Below are 22,976 nucleotides of genomic sequence, written 5' to 3'. Positions count from 1 at the left end.
GAACAAGATTTTTTGCCAAATAACTTATGTTTGAGACTATGCCAAGAAAGCCACTGCACTCCTACTCTGTATACTGCTACTCCTCCACATGCACACACCTAATTTCACATGCATCCCCTCACACATACATACATTTCTTCTTTTGCTACTCCCCACATTCTCACTTGAGCAGAAACTAGAATTAATTAGTTCTTTTCAGGTCACTTTTAACACCCTATGTTCCTGTAAGCTGCAAATTGTACAAACTATATTGCCGCTATTTCTAGGACTGGATCTGATCTGACAACAAAATTATTTTTCCGCTATATGCAGGAACACAGCTTGGCTGGGAAAAGAAGAAACTTACATCTTCAGCAATATCCTGGGACCACACTACATAATTATCAAGCATTTCTCTAGTAGAAAAATAAATTGAGTGGATAAAAAGATTACAGGGACTTGCAAAATTACACCATATTTGTAGCAGCAGCTACAGGAGTTGGCTGTACAAGAAAAAAAATATACCAAATTTATTTTAGCATCTTAGGCCAAAGATGGTTTTTGTTTTCACTTGAGGGTTTTTTCACACTACACAAAATAGCTTTCCACACACTCTGCTAGACATCACTAACATCTAAGAGCCAGCAGACTGAACCACTTCTGCAGCTGCACCAATGACAAAGTGCAAGGTTAACCAATCTTTTTAGTTCCCTCAGCAGAGTATTGTGAAAAGAGCAGTAAGAAAAGGACACAAAAAATTCAACCTCACATGGTGATGGTATCCTTGCTGTCTGCAACAGCTGGTTGCCACTTTTGACCACTTCCAGGATAACATGCATTTCTCTCAGACCTTTGACCCATGCATGTGCTGCTGAGCAAACAACCCCAGGCAATACAGGAGCAATACAATCTTCCCAGCATATTTGCAATTATTTTTTTAAAGATATATTTTATAGACCTACTTTTGAGGAAGGTGACAATGCCAGATGAAACATACTGACACTAAGTACATACAGCTCCATTTCCAAAAAAAGTCACTTTCACTAAAAAGTAACGTTCAGTCTAAGAAAATTCTGCCATTCCTATGGACACTAGCTATCAGCAAACTCAACAATGCTGATCATTCCTATCTGCTGTTCTCTATCTCTTAGATGATCTCCAAACTTCCTGAAAACAGAAAACAAATGCAAGGAATACAGCTGAAGAGTACCCTAGAAAATCGCTAGCTGGCAGTGAAATCCAGTGCAGGATCTTTCCACATTACCCTGGAGGGACTAGAGTACATTTTTATGCTGTAGATGGCATCATGACAGGGCCCATCCCATAAACCCCTCCTTCTTTTCTCCTTGTTTCAGCAGACCTTCTCCCTTCCCAACACAATCTAATCATCCTCACACACATTAGCTCAACTCCTTAAAGGAAATCAACAATAGGAAATTATATATTTTTAGATGCAGTTTTGTAAGAGGAAACAAGAAAAAAGCCACTGCTCCAGCAGATCCAAAAATTATCAATGCATAATGGAGTAAATGCTCCTAAAATCACAAGGCAAGAAGTGGCACCTTTTGTCTTTCACTGTTATTTTAATACAAAAATCTGTCTCAGGTACTTCACAGCAGAATACACACAGCCTGTCCTTTAGGCTAAACTAACATAACTTCACTTTTCCAAAGTCTTTTTTCCAAAGTAACTGCTATGGAACTGCTATCTTAGAAAGTGTGATACTCACCATACCTTAAAACCAAGGGAAGTGCATTTTAACAAGAATATGATATGTTTTATGCTAGAGCTGCAAAAGCAGCTTGATTAACCTATGGCTTAGCTCATTTGTTTCTAACATACGGAATGATTCCCTTAAAAATAGAAGTAAAACCTTTTTTCCATGTTCACCTTTGTTATTTCTAAGCTACATTCTTCTCCCATTATTTTCAAAGCAGTAACTTGCTTATGTATATTGCAATCAAAAATATTCAGTGCTAATAACGGAATTATTCAATATTTTCCAGATTACTCTGCATAGTTCTCTCATCAAATATTCCTGGGCTGTTACCTGCCCTTGCTAAATACCACAATAAGGTGTTCATTTCCCAGCTAATGTTTCACAGTACAGACCAGCATCTGCTCATTCAATAATATGGATTTTTACTTACTTTCTCCTAAACGGACATTTGCCCAATAGCCTAATCTCAGTCTTGTCCTTTCCACAGAATGTGGCCTCAAAATGTGGCATTTTTACAGTTATGGCTAGAATGATTCACCTAGACCCAGGATGGTTATGAAACATTTAAACAATAGCTGATTTTAAATGCAGTTCTTTCAAAATGAATGAGTTATCTCAAATGAGAATTTACCAAAATCCATTCCCTACAAAACTTACAGTTGCTCTGGCATGTGCAGGTGAAATTTCACAGAGGAAAAAAGAATGGTCCATGCTGACTGGTGAACAATTTACTGCTGTAATATGCCAAGCAGCCCAATATGCTAATTTCATTTATTTGGTAGAGAAATCAGACAGCAACAAATTAGATCAGTAATCATTCTTCTCTGCTTGTTAGGCCTTATGAAAAAAACATTTATGAGAAGCCAACCTACCTGCCTGGCTTCTGCCACTGACTATCCAAGAACATAACTCAAAATCAGTACCGGGAAAAAAAGCCAGCCTTCTGCAGTGTGCTCCTCCTGTAACAACTACACATCCCTTTAGCAACGTAAACTCGTCTCACTTCTTTCACTCATGATATTAGCAAAATGGATCTTGAAAATCTGTCCCTTACCACCAGAAGTAAGCTCTTCAACTACTCCTTCCTCCTCCTTCCCAACTTTATTTGATCCTGACCTTTGCCACAGGACATCTATCTTGAACACTCAAGATACACAAACTCCTCTACTATCACTAAGAAAGCAAATAAGCATACTAAGCAGGTTATCCAAGAACAGTTTGCATAGACAAAATCAGAGAGACACTCAAGAGAAGAAAATACTAGGTACAGTGACACAGTAAAATCACAGCCTAAAAAAAAGAAATTTATTACAAATCCTTTATTTTTTTTAATTGACAAAAGCACTAACTAAAGCCCATCACTATTACAGTTTTTAAACCTGAAGGTGCAAACATGCATTGTTATTAATTCATTTCACCCGAAGTCTGAATTACACTACACCACCTCTTCAAGCAGAAATTGTCATCTTCCACTGCAGACCAGCATAATCCAGCTCTTTGTTGCTGGAGCAAAGTGTCTCTGAGTCCAAGCCCTCAGAGAACACAAAAGTACTGGCTAAATGCCACTGAGGTTGCACTGCAGCAGTACAGCAATGTCAGCAGTCCTGCTGACCTAAGGCAACTTTGTTATGTATTGATAGAATAGCTCACAGCAGAGACTGCGCAGTATTAGCAAAACCTATGACAAGTAAAAATTTCAGTAAGACACAGCAATTTTTAGGATTTTATGGCTGGTAAAGGTCAGTGCAGTCTTGACGTAAAGTACCTATCCACAGCTTTCAATACAGCTTTTCAGCTGATGGGAGAATCCTGTATGTTGGCAACTACAGCATCTTCCCTTTTTTGCCTTACACAATAACAAGAAGCCTACCTGAATTCAGCTCCATACTTCTACTGAATATCATACCAGAATTACTTGCAAGTAGGTCTTTGTGGGCCCCTTGCAAGTCAGGCAGGATATTTTTTGATTCTATCATTCTAAACCACAAGTAAAAACTGGCTAACGGTTGTTAGGTTTACACTTGGACTGACCTTATGGGTCTTTTCCAACCCAAGTGATTCTAGGATTCTATGAAAGTAATACACAAATTTAGATATTCTTGATGCTTGTATTTTTATTCAAGACGCTTCAATCACTGTGAATTACAACCAAACTGGAATGGACTTGCTGGACATCTTACATGGAATGTACATACATACAGACCATATCTCGATATATTCTATGAAATTACATATATGTGACTACGTGCACTACATATATAGTGAATAGCTAGCAATTATATTTTTATTATTATAGTAATATATTTATAACATATAGTGGCTAATATATGCAAAAGCAGTGTAGTCCCCATCTAGAGATGCTGCGTACACTCACATTTTCACCTCAGGACCACTTACATTTTAACCACGTTTCTCTATAGCTATGCTGTCCCCCAGTCTCAGACCCCTCTAAGTTACAAACCTTCTTCCAGTCTGCAGGTGAAATGCACTGCTGTTGTGCCAGCATCCCCCTGCAGAACCAGAACTGCCTTTCATCATACTGATAGGTTAAACACAAAACAAACTTAGGGCAATAAGCCCAGCTCCCTTCCATCAGCCTTTTCTGCTGCCTGATTCACTGTGCTTGACAATGAACAAGAACCACACACACAAATCCAGGGAGGCTGCCTTGGTACCTACAACATGAATGTTCCTCAATGCAATTAAATGTTTGCATTCAGCTGTCTTTCACACCCACATACCATTAGCAGTCCTCTTTCAGTCACCATAAACTACAGCTTTTCTCATCTCCATCTGACAAACTTTCTAACTCTTCTAACCTGAAGATACTCAAAACCAAAATCTTGTTTCTAGTCCATAGCTTTATACTCAGTACCATTTACAACAAATATCAAAGCAATTGAACAGTCATCTGTTCATAATGCTGAAAGTTAAGAAATTTCTCATTAGCAAACATGGCATTTGTAGCTAACACTAATAAATTAATTTGCCATTCAAAGCTAATGTGCAATCCACAGCATTCTGTGACTAAGAAAAAAAGATTATCAAAAGCAAATACCATGTTTAATCAAAGGCTATTTCAGCTGTACCTTTATTTGTCACACTTCCTAGACATTCTCCACCCTCATCTTTACAGAGGATTGTTGTAATGATTAACACTGAATAATCCTGTGTGAGGAAGAGGCAACAATTTCACTTAACAAATGCTTAAGTGAGTAAGAGAAAAATGACACATAATTTCATTTATTTTACCAAGCCTTGCCCCAAGCCATTAGCTCTTGAGTAGAATCAATCTATTTCACCTTCTCTCATTTTCTTGTTTTTCCAGAGATGGTCTGATCTTGCACACGTCAACGATAATCTGTTTCTAATTTTGTAAAACTGAAGGGGTAGAAGGGTGCTCAAGATGACAGTCTTCTTTGAAATGAGGGTCCCTGCCGGATGAGATTCCAAGTATCACTTTTAATTACGCTTCAGTGTGTATTGGAGTTTTTGTATTTTTGGAACGACTTAACAGTGTTCACACTCTACATGTAACTGAGTTTTGAAATTAGCATCCATTCAAAAAGAAGAGGTAAAATAAATACTTCTGTCTGACTAAGAGATAGCTGTACGTAAATCCACTTTTGCAGCAGAGGTAAGGCAGACAAAATGCACCTGGGAACGCAGAGGTACTGCACCCGAGTCCTGCTGTTACAGGTAACAGGCAGCATGCAGGCATTAGACATACTTGCTTCTCAGCAGCAGACCTCAGTATGACCTCTGTTCCCGTAACTTTCTACCCTCCTCAAGTATCTGGACAGCAGATACCATTTGTTCCATCTATGAAGAGTCAATCAATTTAGAAATTGCATGAGGTTTCCAAAGAAAAGACCACACAAATCCTTTGGTATTAGCTCAACCTAGCTCATTTTTATCTGATATAAAAAAATGCAGCCTAACATGGAAGGCGTCCCTTCAAGACTCCCGACCAAAACTCCTGTTTCAAAAGACAGAACTCACAAAGTGAGCTCAACACAGCTCTGTTCCTAAGAAAGACAGTTCAGCATATTTAAAGTCTTGTTCTCTTAAAGCCACACACTACTACTCTCACAGACAGAAAAATTATGTTCAAAGTGACTTCAACGTGCCTGTTTGATATAAAAGATTTCATTCCAAGCACACTACCCAGCACTACCCAGGGTAGCATTCCAATTCTTTATGCCAAAACTCATGGATTTGAAAAATGGCCAAGACACCTCACACTCAGAAGCACATGTAACCATAAAACACAGTTTGTCTGGTCTGGTTTTGCCTCTAATAGAGACTCTTGCTTCTCATGAAAGCCTGGATTCAGAAATCCATGTCAAGGCAGATAGCATCTGGCTCTGCTCTTTCCCCACATTGGATTGCCCGAGGAGCACTTACTAGACATACAATACAGAACTTTCATGCCTATAATCTCTGAGGCATTTCAACCAAATAGTACATACCAGCCTGAATACTGTGACTGTCCTTGTGTTTCTGCTGTTCCTTTCTTCTCAGTAATTGGCTGTCTGCATATTCCTACATACTCATTCTGCCAGCACTGACAATACAAGAGGAGACTAACAAGCTTCAGGCACTGCTTTCTTGGTAGTACTAAAATGAGACCTATGCAAGCATATCGTGTCAAGAATTAAGAAAAAGGCCTCTGGAAAGGAGCTCACAGATTTGCATTTCATTCCTCAGGATGCTATGGGTCATTTTATCTGCTAGATGGAAGATGAAACAGGGGCGAATGTGATTTATGATCCTCCACACGCTGTAATTTTCATGAAATCATACAAGAATATAAGTGTGAGCAAAATGAGCCCACAGGACTTTTCAATTTAGTACCTAACTTTATGAAGAATATTATTTCTTTCCAGATTCCTCCTCCCATTAACTCTATATGGATAATGAGCGTATCTCGCCTTGAATTAAAACTAAGTATTTGAGGAAGGCGCATCCTATTTAACAATACTTTATACTTACACTCCATCCAGCACTACTGGACAGGGTGGGGTCCAGCACTGCTCTGCTAAGGACACAAAGCCGCAAGGATGTCGAAGATGTACACAGGAGCCTTATTTTGCCTTCGTAATTTCCCAAAGTAAGTTTCACACATATGCCACTAGCACCGACCTATTTTTCCCGACTTCTTTGTATCACCTCTCACCTGCACTCCCGCGCAGGGTCCGTGTCGAACAGCAGACGCTGGCTTACCCGCGGCCGGGTACGCACAGGGAGAACAAACCCGAGAGGCCGGGCAGGCTCAGGCGGAGCAGATCGCCGCTGCCCCGGGCTGCAGCCTGCCCGAGCCGCAGGAGAGCGCTGCGGCGGGAAGGGCTGCCGCTCGCTTCCCCTTCGTAGCCCCGGCTCCCCACATCCCCGGGGCGGCCCCTCGCTCCGCCGCACGCCCTCGCCGCTCGGCGCTGCCCGGCTCCGCAGCGCCCCGCGGCAGGTGCGGCCCCATCCCTCCGAGCCCCCCCGCCGCCGGCCCCGCTCCCGCCGGACACCCCGCGGGGGCTGGCGACCCCGGCCCGCCGCCAGGGGAAACTTCCCGGCCGTGGAAGGTGGGAGGGTCCCCGCGGGCGGCCCGGGACGGGGCCGGGCGGGGCGCGGCGCACTTACAGCCGTTTCTCCTGCGGCTGCAGCTGCCGGTGCATGGCCAGGGAGAAGCCGAAGAGGCTGCCCGTCTCCCCGCTCCAGCTGATCACGTTGTCCGTGTCCAGGTTGAAGGCGCCGGCCAGCCCCGGCAGGACGGGCAGGTAGAGGAGGAGCAGGGCCGCCATCTGCTCTCGTCCGGCCCGGGAACCCGCTGCCAGCGCCGCGGCCGCTCCCCGCGCCGAGCGCGCCCGTTGTGCCCCGCCGGCTCCGCGCCGGGCCCGCCCCGCCCCGCCCTCCGCGGGTGCCCGGCCCCCGGCGCGGCACAAAATGTCCCCGGGGCCGGGCCCCTTCCCCTGGGAGGGGCAGCCGAGGGCATCGCCCCGCCCGTGAGTCGCCCGCCGCCTCCCGGGGCCCCCGGGGGGCTCACCGCCCACCACGCCCCCGGCCTCGGATGTCTTCGCCTTTCGCGACACCAAATGAAGCCGTGCCGGGGGGCGGGTCACGGCCGCAGGTGAGGTGCAACCGGCGCGCACCGTTGGGGAAAAGGGCAGAGAGCTCCCACGGCGCGGGACGGGACGTGTTTGAGACAGCAAACCGTGTCCCCCTGGGGCTCGTACCGGTCTGGCTCAGCGGCATCAGGTTGGTCCGGGTACCGACCACGAGCATAACACATTGCTCAAGTGTGCTAAGGTTGATACAGAACTATGGACAGCATGAGCCCGGTATTCAGTCTGTATTCCCCAAACAAATGCAAGAGAACAAGAGAAAAAAAAAAGGGGGGGGGGAAGTATCTCTGTTTCCCAGACTCTTCACAGAGAACATGAGAACAGAGACTGAAGACTACCTGAATCTTCTCCTCCAGTATTTCCTGTCTCTGAACACATCTGAAAATTTCTTACCCCTACCTTTAATTGCTCACAAACAGTATGGGGGTTTAGATCCTAGGTCATCTTTGTTTATGCTTTCTCCCATAACTCCAAAAGGTTATTTGCAAGCATACGTTATCAACTTTACCCACTCCAGAGAGAGCGAGAGATTTTGGGTTTTGAACAGAATCTTGGTTTAGGGAAGCAGATGCAACTTTTAAAACCTCACAAATTCCAAGGAGCATGACAATACTCCGTTGTTCTTCTATACCGATATCCAGGGTATGAAGAGAGAAGCTAAGATTCCAGAAAAATTGAGAAAAGAGCAATTGAGACAGAGCACTCAAATATGTTGATACTCCAAATAACTTCTGGAACAATACTCTGCTCCCACGGAGTTAATCCAAGCTACTTTTTCCAGGGCAATTATTCTAGGATAGCTCCGTGTATAGACAAATCTTTGGCTCAAGTCCAAAACACCCTTGATCAAAAGAGAGGAGGAAAATGCACCAGAAATGTGTATCTAATGTGGAAACAAAACATTTTGTTAAATTTGGCTCCCAGATATTTATTGCTAATATAGTCCTTCCCTGCTTGCTCTTCCATGCCCAAACCATTCAAAGTCTTAATCCAGTGTTCAGTGACTGCCACAGCAGAAAACTGTACTGGCATAAATAGTGCCCTAGTTTCACTAAAGGACCCGTAAGAGGGAAGAGTGCCAGACTAATTACAAGTTGGTTTACTACAATCCATGTATTTTGCAGTAATTAGTAAAGATTTGAAAACAAGTCCTTTAAAACAGTGTTCACATCTATACCAGAGTCTTAGCAGTTTGCCTTTTGGGACAACCAAAATTTGCATGCTTCTAATAATCTTACAGTAACTAAAGTTCCTTTTTAAGTGATGCTTGTACTAAATAACTTGCAAAAAGTCACAGAAATATTTTCATCCAGAGCTTCCTGAATGATACTGGCACATTAAGTTCATCTGACTTCTCCCCCTCCCTGAGTATCTTGTACCTGTTTGTTGATATCCACAGAACTTGCTGAAGGGAGACAGTATTTTCTCATCTCCAGATGCCGAAACAAGCATTCCAAGACACAGTAACTTGTCTCAAGGGACCACAGCAAGAACAACAAAAATAGAGTGTATACAGGATGGAGCAAAACTGCACACGAACAGCTTAGAATTACCTTGGATGGTCTCTCACCACTTCGTACTATTTTCATTTGCTCTAGATGAGGAGAGAGAAAAAAAAAAAAAAGTTTTTACAAATATGTCAGTTTCCTTCCTTTGCTCTTCCTCCAAAACAAACATGCTGTGAGTTATCTGTAGCTAACACATACTTCAGGAATTCCTCTTTTGTACAATCCTGGTATAAAGGGGGACCATATAAAGATTAGGTATGATGACCAATTAAACATGAGCACTCTTTATGCATAATAACTCAGCGATTCAAAGAAACGCAATGGCCAGATCAAAGCAATTTCTCTTTTTTTGTAACAAATGCTCTGCTACTGCTGAGTTTTCAAGCTGTCTGCTTATTAATGGTGTGTTGATACTCAGCTGAAGGGCTACAAGATGTTTTTGTGTTGTGTCTACACATTGAGCGAGGCTCACATTGTGTAGACACACACATTACTGCCAGCAATACTTTCTTTCCTCCTTTATACAGCCATGTAGCTAATTACAAAGTTAAAACAAAAAAAAAAAAAAAAATCCATTTCTGGAAAATAAAAGAGGTGGAATGCAGAAGAAAGAGCTTGGCAAGACATTTTAAGGTTTCCCTAGAAGAAAGGCAAGGCACAATGTTTTACATTTCTGAAATTCTAACCTTTATATCAACAAAATACTACACAAAGAAATACACAATTTGTGGATGTTCAGCTGTGCAGCTTTAATGCAGCACATCAAATGGTCCTGAAAAGACAAAATATATAAACATCCCCATCCCATTTCCTTTTAAAAATTTGCTTGATTTCTTAATGTCTTAATTTATGTAATTCCAGATGAAAAAAAATGATACCAGTAAAAGGTTTGGTTTGGTTCTCTATACAAATTCAAAAGACAAAACATTGTTTCAATTAAAAAATATAAACTAGGTTTAAGTGTTAGTAGACTGAACGGTTGGCTGGTTTCTCCTGAACACAATATGCATACTGTTTCTAGAACTGCATGTTCTAGAAAAAATATTTACATTTATTGAACAGATGCATCTTAACAGTGACAAGAAACACCTGAATTTTTATGCAGCCAGTTTATCAGACTATCTTTGCCAGTATATCCTCATAGGTGTTTTTTGTTCCCTAACAATCATTAGGAATAGCAAACAGCAGCACAGGAGATAAAGGGACTTAGAGTGGTAAGTGAAATAAACTGCTCAACACCATGTAAGCAAAATGTTTTGCCTTAAACAGTCTAAACCCAGAGCATTAAAATAGTTATATTTACACACTTGGTATTCTGACTTATACAGACATTGTATTTGTCATTTATAACCAGATGAAGAATGTCTCAGTCTCTCTCTACTATCTTTTCAGAAAGGTTACCAAAATGCAGCTTTTTCATTTTCTCTATTAGTTGCTCTATTTAAACTACAGTACCAAATGAAGATGTTACTGCTTTCCTGTAACTTTGTTTCTCTCTTTGATATCTAAAACAATGAGATGACATTCTGCCATTCTTTACTTGCTTGTAACGTCAAAATAATTTTACCTTAGTAGACACAGTATTACACAAATAAAAATACGAGTCAAAAGAAATATTTCAGTCCAGACCTGGAATTTTGGTGAACACTGAGACCAGTGTATACAGCAGTTCTTTCAGTCTTTTACCTCTAGAGAATGTTTTTCCACCCAAGTTGTCAGGTACATTCCTTAAGTAGTTTCAGAATGACGAGAACTGTTTGGAGAGTAAACATCTATGTAAACATACATGGAGGCACTTCATGAGCGTAGCTGGGCAGAGATCAGACAAACACTAGTGACAAATGGGAATCAAGCACCCATAGTTCAGACTTCTGTGGAAGGAATTAAAGATGCACCTTCAAAATTACTTATAACTAAGGCATCAAATTGCAGTGACTTTGAATGTAGGCCTGTGTTTTAATTCACTAGTTACACATACCACTATGTAAGATTTGCCTCACCATAAGGTAAGATGAAGCTGAAATATCATTATACACATTATAGGCACCTTTGCAGCCCCTTTCTGTGGTTCTCTGTGAGAGACATTTATATCCCCAAAGTTCGTACATTACCACAGCTGAAACTTGCATCACTGACTGCATCCCAGACCCATCTATTCTACACTATGCTTCCTTGATCTGCAATATGTCCTGCACATGAAACCTTGCCTCTCATAGAATTTTTCACCAGTGTAGAGAGACATAACCTAATAGCAGATGCAAACTTTTGGGCAGTCCTAGCCAACTCTCCCTCAGTGTACATCTTCCAACTAATTTGCACCAAAGCATCCAACAATGGCTTATAAGCAAACAGAGGAGATCTAAAAGATAAACAAGGTATTTCTTGGGTAGGTGTTGACAGGGTGGGAGGAGAGAAGGTTTACAAGAAAGTTATTCACAGGATCTCCCTGGAGATTCTCCCCAGGAATTTTAAAAACAAGACAATCCTTCACAGGATATATTTTAACCCCATCAAGAGCCAGAAAGGATTATTGTTCAGGACACTTTCACTCTCCTAGCTCACAGAGACCTGACTAAAGAGTCTTTGGCCGTCACCCAGAAAACAATTGTGCACACTTTTGGTAGCACTCATCTCCAAGATCTGCACTGGGTGCTGGTGCTGGACAGGACTTGGTTCTGGGACAGAACCTGCAAAGCACAAGTTCAGGAACTCCAGTCACTTAAGGGCTCTGGTCTCTAGGTCTCTATCTAGCTTATTGTAGCAGCACAGCTGGGACCCCAAGCAACTCTGGCAGCAAACTTGTGGAAACAGCTCCTTGGTCATTTCCACACTTGTTACACCTGTCCTCCCATCAGGTCCTGGATCAGACCCAGCTGTGAGGCTGGCCAGCTGGCTGTCTGGGGCAGGTAAAGCTCCATCAGATTGCACAGAGATTTCCAGTGATTCACAAGAACCGTGCAAAGAAATCTAACTCTTTTTTTTTTTTTTTTTTTTTTTTTTTTTTTTTTTTTAATCTTTCTATAGCCACTGTCTTTAAAAATTCTACTAGTTCGGTACTAGAGCCACCTCATTTGCATGTGCCAACCAAACTGTGTCTGCCACTGACTCAACAGGACCTGTGGTCAAGACGTGTTTAAACATGGTTTTCAGACGGCTGCAGGCAAAGCCAGCAGGGGCTGCTTCTCTGGTTAAGGTCTAAAGCTAGCAGTCTCAGAAAGATGCTTCCTCTACTTCCTTTACTTTTTCTTTGCTAATAGAAAACATCTGTTTTCTTTTTTTCTTTTTTAAAGCAAAAATAAATCTAACAAATTTATTCGCTTTTGTCTTTAGATTAACATGTTGATTTCTGAAAAAAGAATTGGACAAGGCAGACATGAGCACCACAGGATTTTTTTTCTAGTTCTTTTGGATCACCACCAGTTAAAACTATTTCTAGAGAATATATCATTTTAATGAATCATATTCTTTTAAATCAATCCATAATGAGCACATTTGATCTTTTGTTATATTAAGTCTCACTTGCTTACACACTCACTAACAATGATGAAAATGTTAATTATGCAAAGGCTGTTAAATAACAAATCCTAAATGAAGTCTCTAAAGGCCCAGTCCGCTCAGGATCTGAGCTGCTGACCGAAGGAAAGGCAGGTTGTTTTCTCTCTCTGCTTTGCCTGGATGTGAATAGCAGTTATGTGGAGACCGAGGACACACTGCAGTTCTCATAAGCTCCCTGCTGAGCGATGCAACCTTTAATTTCTGGAGTGTCATAAGTTTTCTATAGAAACAAAAGATTCTTCTACCCTCATGCCAATTTACTTGTACCATTTGATATGAAAAAAGTATCAGATACTTTAACTTTCTCATTTAGTCAAACAACTTAAGAAGTCAAAATCAACAAATTAAGACAATGTGTTATCCAAGGAAGAATTTTTTAAAATACTACTTCTTTATCCAACATCGAACCATTTATAGCCATCAAAGGAAAAAGACTGAGGATTATCTGCATATGCAGTATTTTTCAATTAACTGCTTCTGTTTAATTATTAAACAACTACATTAGGCTCAACAGGAAGAATTTTTTTCTTTTTTTCAGAATAAGACTGCTCACGCGTGAGTTAATCAGAAACAATACCATGTTTAAGCAAGCACTACAGAAGTATTCAGAGAAGAACAAATTTAGTTCCTCTGCAGTTCCAATTTTATTCAATGAAAAGATTCATTGCATGATGCTGCCATGGCCAGGCAGGCTTAGTGAGTGAACTGCAAATCTAATCAGTTTGGCAAAGGGTTTTATAGAAGCTGCTGTGTTGGCTTCGCTGACTCCAAGTGATTTTTTTTCCTTTGTTCATTTGTTGCAAACAACTGAAATCTAGGTCAAGGGAGGAAAGGTCATTCATTAATTATGAAAGTGCAAATTTTATTGAAAAGGTTTCAAAAGCAGTTTTGAATTCTGTATTCATTGTGTATTCTGTTTTCTCACTATAGTTCTCCACCTTTCTATACATCTAAATTTCAAGCACCTTCATAGAAAAAGGTAAAATAACTTGTACCTTGTAGGCAATCAAAATTTAATGCTTAGAGTTTTAAACAATTATTTCAATAACATAATGAATTAGTAGAAGATTTATAGCACAAACACATTTCTGTACGCTGTAACTGCTCTACTGTTTATTTTCAGACCACCACTTGATTGGTCATACTCTCCAACTTGATTCTGTCAGGGGAAATTTTTTTTCTGGGAGTTCTGAAAGGTTTTGGACTTTCATATAGTAATCACATTTAAATAAGCCCAGTCTTATTTTATGTGATAAGAGGAATTATTCTAAAATATGCATTGTAACAGCTATATATATGTTCTTCAACTGCAGTCATCAGTCCCTGTGGGGGTGTGCTGGGAGTGCTCTGCCTTGTTTGTTTACATGTCTTTTGCACCAGAAATCTCAAAGACGACACTCCAAACCTATCCAAGCTCATTCCATACATCTGGGAACACAAACAAGTGAGGAAGGTAAAATGATGCCATCCAGGAGAGGTGGTCTCAGTTTTCCCTAGGGCTGTACTTTTCCTATCATTTCCTGCATGACACACATGTACTGCTTTCTTTACTTGTGAGTATGTTTTTAGCACACACCAGGCAAATACTGTTTTCTAGCATACAAGCAAGTAAACTGCTGTGAATTTCTGATCACACAGAATGAAATACATGCATCAGTTCCTGTTACTCAGCTTCTGAAGTCAATCAGCATCTCCAAGGATCAAGGTCCACTTTTAAGCAATTGAGCAACCTAATTGGCAGGTAGATCAAGGCATGATAATTTGCTTCTTGACTGCAAATAAAGGTACGCTAACCCATTTTACTGAGGAAATGTTCTTAACATGAATAAAATAAAATGCAGATATTCTACAGTAATGATGTGGTTTCCACACAGAACATAAAGTACTACCTCAAAGCATTTTCATTCTTCATTTCCCCTGTGATGTATAGCAGTACTACAATCTCCATTTCCTTCCAAGTGAAAAAGACTGACAATCTATTTAGGGCAACAGAGTGCCCCAGTATTGCACAGGGAAGCGGCAGCAGAAACTACAGCCAGAGCTAGTTTCGGAATTCTCCTTCCTCCTGTGCCTTATTTGGGGGGGGTTGGGATATATATATATATATATATAAATATATATATATATATATATATATAAACCTAAAAATTTGCAGGGTCACTTCTGCACAGCTAACAGCTGCTGAGCTGGGATACAAGTATATATGCACATTTGGCTGACTGTTCCCTTCCAATGAGTGGCACACTGTTAGTAAAATGAATGCTACATTATAGGTAAGCACTAATATCCCTCATCATGCCTTCTGACTCTTCATCTCTGGGAATTTTTGCAGTACATTGTGAGTTGCAGCTGCACTTACCAGAATATGTGTTCAGTGTCAAATCATTCCTTTTGTTCCACTACATTACTTCATTTTTCACTCCATATTTAAAGACTCCACAAGATTTCTCTGTTCCATTTCAACCTTCAACATTCCAGTTTTCAAGCCCTTTACTGTCACCCCTGGAGCTGACTGACCATTACTGTGAGAAGGAACTGATTTGTCTGTATTTGTGAATAAACAACTATCAGATATATCAGGTGTGCAGCAGTTAGAAAAGACGAGTGTTCTGTGGACAATAAACAGCAATCAACAGATGTTACAAGCATTTGCTGACCAGCTGCACATGGCAGGACAATCACCATGTGGTGGGATCAGGTCATGGTACAAGTCTGTGCCTGGCAGCAGTGACTGCAAGCCTTTGGATCCTGTGTTCTGCATGCCAAATTTATGTCAGCCTCAGGATAACAAAATGACAGCTGTTTTGAGAGGGAAGAATCAGGGTATCAATCTTATGAGGAAAGTTTGCATCACTCAACAATCTGTTTGGTATCAGAAAAGGAAGCTGTAACGGGAGATAGTCAATTTTCAGACATGTATAACCATTAACCATAGCTTGCACGCAGAAGTACAAGTATGGATCAGGCACAGGAATTAATATCTAAGTCAATTAAGTAGGCTTCCCTAGATTCATAGGTAACAGACTGTCCCTATCTAGAAACCAAATCTTTGTGGTAAAGTAAAAACATAACAATACTCTACTGTAGACAGTAAAATTTGAATTTCATTTGAAAGAATAGTCCTATTATTCAGTTAATATCAAAATGCCACATTGCTTTGCAACACCTCTACTTTTTCATAAATTTGTTGTTATATACTTAGTATTACTGGGTGTATAGTCTTATTACAATTTTGTGTTCATCATAATAGAAGAGGTATTTGTGATTTGAACACAATTCAATTTGAACAGTGGTTTTTTACCACTGTTTATGATAGGGAACGCTGCATATTTTCAGTGTATTCACTCTGCAATTCTTAGCATCTAAATAATCATAGGGTGATCTGCTGCTTTCCACTACAGTGCCCTGCTTCCTATCTACCAGTAGCCCATTGCTATTTGAGGTACAAGGGAAAAAAAGGAGCAGCATACCACTGAGAGTTATTTTAACACACACTTCATTTGTGAAGTATCTGAATTCTTTCATCTTTTTGTGGATAACATAGCACAATGTATTGAAATAACTTGGGTAGCTAAATACAGTCTGACCATGCCTATATGTATGTGTATATATGTATACAGATGCAGCAGCAAGCCTGTATTCCAGTGCTTCAAGCATGTATGTTAAGTATCTGCCCCCTACAACAGACCTACTCTTTGTAATCCCTCAGAAGTTTTTCCTTGCTTTGCTGGCCAAAGGTGCTTTTTCCTAAGGGGCATGGGAACACACTGTCAGCTGAATGCTGCTGGTTTGCCCCAGATAGTCTGGGGTGGAGCTCTGCTCTGACAAGGGTGCTACAAGTCTTGTTACATTTCCTGATATTTTTCTTTATTCACACTTCCTCATCCTTTCTGGAACATCTGAATAACCTTTATCCCTGCAGAATGTGTATACCTTGGCCTTGCATAGACCCACACTTCAATTTTTGTAACAGGGCACTTGCAAGGGAAGTATTTTCAAACTGCAAAAGCTAGAAGTCCAAACATTGTGACTCAGACCTCCAGAGCTCCAAAATGTAGCCAGACTTGGCTATATCAATGACATTATTGAATAGTTGCTGGCAAGATGTTTGTAACATCATCATAATAAGACAGTATATAATAACATGGAGCTGAAACACCTGAAGACTGGGAGCACTATTATGTCAGACCAGCATAAGCTAAGAGTTGTATCAGCAGAACATAAGGCTCAGTGTGAACACATTCAACAGAAATAATCATCTCTAGTCAGACTCCATTGTAGAACAAACACAACACTCTTTTGAAAAGGCTTTTTTTTTTTTCCTTCCTAATCATTTGTGAAAGCAATAAAAAAACTTTCTTGCAATGACACTGCTGGGAGGGGGAGTAAAGAACAAAAAAAATTTAAAAGAAAACCTTAGTGTAACAAATACCCTCCTGGACAAAATATTTTCAGACAACCACTTCTGTAAATTTTTACTTTAAAGTCACTTTGAGTCAGGGGGAGAAAAAAAAAAAATCTAAGTGTCAAGCTCCTGTGTTATTCTGGCATCACAAAACAGAAGACTTCCAGTTCTCACTACAAGGAATGTTTTACTCTGGTTTGTATAAGGTTAATACCTAGCCAGAGTCTTCTATCTTTTTTCATTATTATTAGTAAGTCAACAACAGCTTTTAGAATCTTGCGAGACAAGTTTCAACAAAGCTGCAGTATATTTTCTCTGATTAGTAAATCAAGATTAGAACATATGCCCACACACATCCTCCACAGCCTATTCACAAGAGGGGGAAGACATTGGCTCTCTCTGTTGAAACATTCCTTATTTTTATCCCAAAGATCAAGATCCTTTGAATAACACAGGGCATGGCCTGTGAAGACACTAATAAAGGCTTCTGGATTAACCCCCAAAAACTGAGAGACTGCCTTACCTTTAGCACAAATCATTCTCTGCAGGGATTTTCCTGCTGTGGAGGCACTGAAGAGGTAGCCACAGCTAGGGAGATCACATTAATAGCAACATCACTGCACAGGCAACACAGTTCTAGAGGTACAACCACAGGAGGCACTGCAATGCTTTAGGGACTCACAGGTGGACTCTTGGCTTTCTCCAAATCTTGAAATTTGTGAAGTTCAAGGTTTGAGCTGTGATCTATCGAAATGTCATGGTAAATATTCACTTTTCCTAATAGACCGATATTGAGAAAAATTCTCAATAGGACCTTATTAAAGATTCAGCCACCGCAACTTTGCTCCTTCCCCCACAGTTACAATTATAAAATTGCAGTTTTAATTTTATTAAATAACAGACATATGAACTAGTAAAAGAGTTGTCAAGAGTATTCACAGTAGAGTGTAATAGAGTGGACATTCTCTTGCTGTTTACTGCTGGTGCTCTGCAGATTACAGACCTTATTTGGGTTCATCCAGACCACTGCATTTATTGACAGTTTCTAATTTATATAACCCAACTTGCATTTATAATTATATTATAAATACAAACTGGGTTATATAAATTATATTCCCCTATAGCACAGTGGAAACAAGATACGCAAATAAATTGTACTCTCTGTGAAAAGAGACTTTCTGCTTCAAACTGCCCTCCTCCACTATTGTTATATGATCAGATCTGAATGAACATTTCACAGTCATCTTATTAATGATTTTATAAACTTCTCTCATTTCTTTTTACACAGAAGTCTCATTGTCCAATTTATATCTCAAATAGATATAATTAAATGTGTTTAAACACTTCTGGCATTCTTTATTGCCAGAGACAGAATTGTGCCTTTTGAGACAGAATTGTCAGAATACCACAAAACATTCAAGATAAGGCAAAGACATGGATTTAGATCAGTAGCCCAATTATATGCCCTGCTTCATATGGTATTCCATCAGTATTTCCTAATTTACTAATTCCCTTCCGGATTGCTGCTAACCATTGAGATGATGGCAAACTTACCACGGGGAGACCAAGATCCTTAATGGAACAAGTTAGTACGAAGTCCATTTTTTAATTGAAGCAAGTTTCTTTGTACAGTATGAACCTTAGTCTTGCTATTTTATTTCTCAGTCATTTATATAAAACTTTTCTTTAGAACCAGCTTTACTTTTGACCCACAAAAAATGTATAGAGGCAGTAAAGGCTAGCTCCCTGATGCTCACATCCCTGCTTACGTTTTCAAACATGGCAAATGGCATAAATCCCCCTGGGATTTCTCTCTGTGAGAAATATGAATTCCTCCTATTTTCTTCAGCCATATCTTAATCTACAAAAGAATCTTCTCTTCATTGCATACTAGTATAAGCTCTTGAGGGCTCAAAGCAACTTGAAAAATCCAAGGTGATTGTGACAAATTACTCTTCTTTTATCTACAGGCTCATCACCTGCTTGAAAGAATTCCAAGAGGCATGATGTCCCTTTGGAAACTCCGTATTTTCCATGTTTCCACTAATACTGCTCTCATTATACATCCTATTATGTTCCTGGATTAAAGGTCAGCTTAGTTTCTGCAATTCCTCCCAAACAACCTATTTCAAACTTTCTCAAATGTACCCCCCTTTACTCCTCTGGTACCTAATAAAAAAACAGTTAAGACTCCATTTGGGGAGTTCAGAAATTTCATAAAAGCTCTCATTCAAATCTCAAGGACAGTAGTAAATCCATATAAAACTCACAATTAAGTACATCATCAGTTCATGTAGGATGAACACACAGAGATTTTTTATTTCCATGCTCATAATTATGCAATTATATCTGTTAGAACACGTGTATTTGCCAAAGCAGAGCCTAAAAAAATGGTAGGCTGCTATCTGTTCCTTATCCCCAGTGTTATCAAGCTGTGATCTCAGGAACTGAAGAAGCAGCATAAACTCAGAAGACATATCTGCCCTTCTGAAGGTTACGAGTGTTTCCTCCTCCCTTTCTCCCCAAGTTACAAGGAGACTGTAAGTCTCCCTAGTATAAATGCTGCCAAATGCATCTATTTTCAAGCAGGCTGCTGGTAGCAACTGACTCATTGTTACAATTCAACTGGCAGCATGAGAATCCTTTTAGAGAGCAAGAATCCATTAAAGTCTCTAGTTTTCTTGGGCTCGTGCTCATTTTCCAACAATAACATCAGTAAAAGGGAGTCATTTTTCAAGCAGCACTAATTTTCTGAATTCTCCGTGGTTTCTTATGCTGTATTCTACCGTCATCTTGTTTCTTTTTTCATGACGACAATCTGGACTGCCCCTGTGCGCTTACTTGGTTTTTTTCTTATTCCCATAGCGACTTAGAACAAAAGCACGTCTCAAATATTTTTACAAGAAGACCTGTCTCTTTCATGTTAAAGAAGCTGCATGACTACAGTAAGCCAACACCTAAATATTTGTGTGCCTTGTCTCCACATGCCTTCATTAGAGAGACGTAACCTTAGGTGTTATTCATATGAACGCACATTCACGGATACAAATTCTTGGCTGTTCCATATTATCCTGCTTACAAACTGTGTAGCAGATTGTAGTCTCCTGGCTAAGCGACAACGTTCCAATGGCTCAGCCTCTGTCACGGCAAGAGAAAGGGGTTCACAGCACACGTTGTTATACATACATACCCCTACGCAAGCAGGTAGCGCTCTGTGCTTTTCCTAAGACTAGGCAGGTATTTTCCTTGCACCAAAAGGGATGGCACTTAACCCCTCAAATTCCAGTGTGTTGTTAGCTAGTAGTCAACATACTTCTCATGCTAATCCATCCTATGCAACATAGCATTTAATCAAATCCATAATATTCAGCAACCACATACAACAAGGGAATTTGTATTTTAAGCAGCACTGCTCCACTTATTTGCAACTTACCACTCTTCCATACACTGCATATTTAACCCTTTTTAATTTCAGAGCATTCAAAAATGCATTATGCAGAACAAAAATTCATTATTCAAAGGCATGAAAATATATAAAGACTTTATTTTAAAATCTATAGCTCAGAAAGTAGTCTTTAACTGTAGAAAACCTGAAGATTCTTCCACAAATTATTACTAGAAGTAAGAGTGAATCTAAACAGACAGGATGCTTGTATGTTTCTAAAGAGTAACAAAAAATATTAGCTAGGACAGAGGCAACAGGAAATACTACTTCTAAAAGTTTGGAGGTTCTTTTATTTTCCTGAAAACTGCAGTTCTAGAACTTCTGAAAAATATGACCTTCTTTCCTGAAAGAGAACATACAGTCACTCTGGTTTTCTAAATTCTGTTCCAATATTTCATTTGTCAAAATCAAAAAAGACACATTTGTCAAGAATGAAATTCTGGCAGTGACAGGACTATAGTTATAGGGTTTTGAATTGTTAGCTAAGTTTCCCTCTTACTCCTATTCCCTCCCTTCTTTCCTTTTTCTCTTAAAAAAGCAGTAACTGGTGTGATTCTTGTTATAAAACTAAGTATCTTGAGTATTTTACTTTTTTCTACTAATTCTGTTATTTAGCTTGAAAAATGAAGGGACATTTGGAAAGAGAAATAAACAATCTAGTGATATTTAAGCCCTACTTTTGGAGATGCACATATGCTGACTTTATTAGAGGAATAGTAATAATTATAAAGGAAACAATCATTGAAATATAATTAGATACATGAATAAAGACATCAAAAACTGAGGGCCTAATCATCTTCTAAATATAGGAATTTACACATTTTCTTATTTAAAACAAACATGTTCAAAATGAAACTTTTAGAGCTCTCAGACAAGGCCTGTGGCTGCCTGACAACGCCTGACTTCTGAGCGACCTGCTCCAAAACACCACTTTCAGATAAATAGTTTGACATGCTGAATTATACAGACACAACCTCAACTCCTGCACAGTGTCCATCGTACCTTTTGAGTGGTACTTGTAATAACACAGAAAATACTCAGTTGTGTCCCCCTTTCCTCTCTCTGCTCTTTCCCAGAACACCAGAGCCTGGTGGGAGAATATGCAAAGCAGGTGCTCAGTGTCACTACGCGTGGATACCTCAGCTAGCACAACACCACTCTGTTGTCACCTTTTCTTGTGTAACTGCCACTTCTGTAACTCTGTAACTTCTGTACACTTCTGTAACTTCTGGAGAAGCAGCCTGTGGGGATGGGCAGGTAACCAGAAATCAGAATTTTAAAGCATTTTCAGTCGGGACTTCGGTTTAGGCTACTATCTTTCCTTTGCTCAGCCACATAGAGTTATTTATTTCCTTAATATCCATTGTTACTCTTCAGATATGAGTGAGGTTCAGAATGACCTCCTCTGAACAGAGCAGAGTGCTGGCCCTTTGATATTTGAACTACACAGGCTCCTTTTCAGAGCAGAAGGGTGCAGGAGCCAAATATGCTTATCACCTAAGGATGAAAGGGGCCCTGGCTCTCCACTGCTCGGTGGCAACTGCAAATACTTATGCCCCAGAAACTGCAGAATAAAATTATATCATAACAACTATTATTCCACAGGCATTACAGTGGAACCCCCTCAAATGTTAACCTGTTAGCGGTGGCCCATTATTTTAGGATTACAACAGATGCCTACACTTATCAATTATAGAACAATTCTTTGATCAGAGCCCAATTCATCCTTCTGTCTCTCTGATTTAACCTTACTGAATGCTGTTTTCTGACTGAGTTTGGATTTACAGGAGTACAGTATTTTTGCATTTTTGTCATCTGATCTCTAGAATAGTGTCTAAATTATTGTCCTTTGGTTTCCACAACTTCATTTGAAAGTCACATTAATGCATCTGAAGATCTTTTAGAAAGAACTATCTTGCCATTATTAAAAAAACCCAAAACTTCTATTGTGAAAAGTAAGTGATATTGGCTTACTGTTTCCTTACTTTTCTGTCCTGATAACACAGAAATGCTGTGAGCATCCCAAATGCCACTGTAAAATAAGAACTGAATTTTTGAGAAATTACATCTCAACCTCAGTTTTAGTTTAAAAGACATAATTTCACCTGCAGCTAGAATGAGCTGTAATAAATAAAACCTTTTTATAATTCTGAGAGGCACAAATTATAACTAAACTTTTCACATGCCATAAAACTGAATTGTAAGATATAAAGCAGCAGGTTATTTTGACTGCTTTGAATTAGGGCTA

General features: G+C 39.8%; 1 protein-coding gene across 5 annotated transcripts in view; it reads right to left on the bottom strand.

Moving 5' to 3' along the window:
* Positions 1-9,387, bottom strand: part of ITGA6 (integrin subunit alpha 6) — a 43,849-nt gene extending 34,462 nt beyond the window's left edge. For 2 of the 5 annotated variants that reach the window (XM_058421314.1, XM_040069201.2), the window contains exon 1: positions 7,334-7,548. In XM_058421314.1, the coding sequence (XP_058277297.1) occupies positions 7,334-7,494 (161 nt within the window). In that variant the 5' untranslated portion in view covers positions 7,495-7,548. Of the gene's footprint in view, positions 1-6,878; positions 6,939-7,333; positions 7,563-9,368 lie in introns of those variants that run through there. The other 3 variants (XM_040069202.1, XM_040069200.1, XM_040069204.2) reach the window with 3 other exon arrangements.
* Between the last annotated feature and the right edge of the window lie 13,589 nt (positions 9,388-22,976).

Source organism: Hirundo rustica, chromosome 7 (genome assembly GCF_015227805.2).
Source record: "Hirundo rustica isolate bHirRus1 chromosome 7, bHirRus1.pri.v3, whole genome shotgun sequence".
Taxonomy (NCBI): domain Eukaryota; kingdom Metazoa; phylum Chordata; class Aves; order Passeriformes; family Hirundinidae; genus Hirundo; species Hirundo rustica.
Note: the sequence above shows the minus strand (reverse complement) of the source record. Positions and strands in the feature narration are given on the sequence as shown.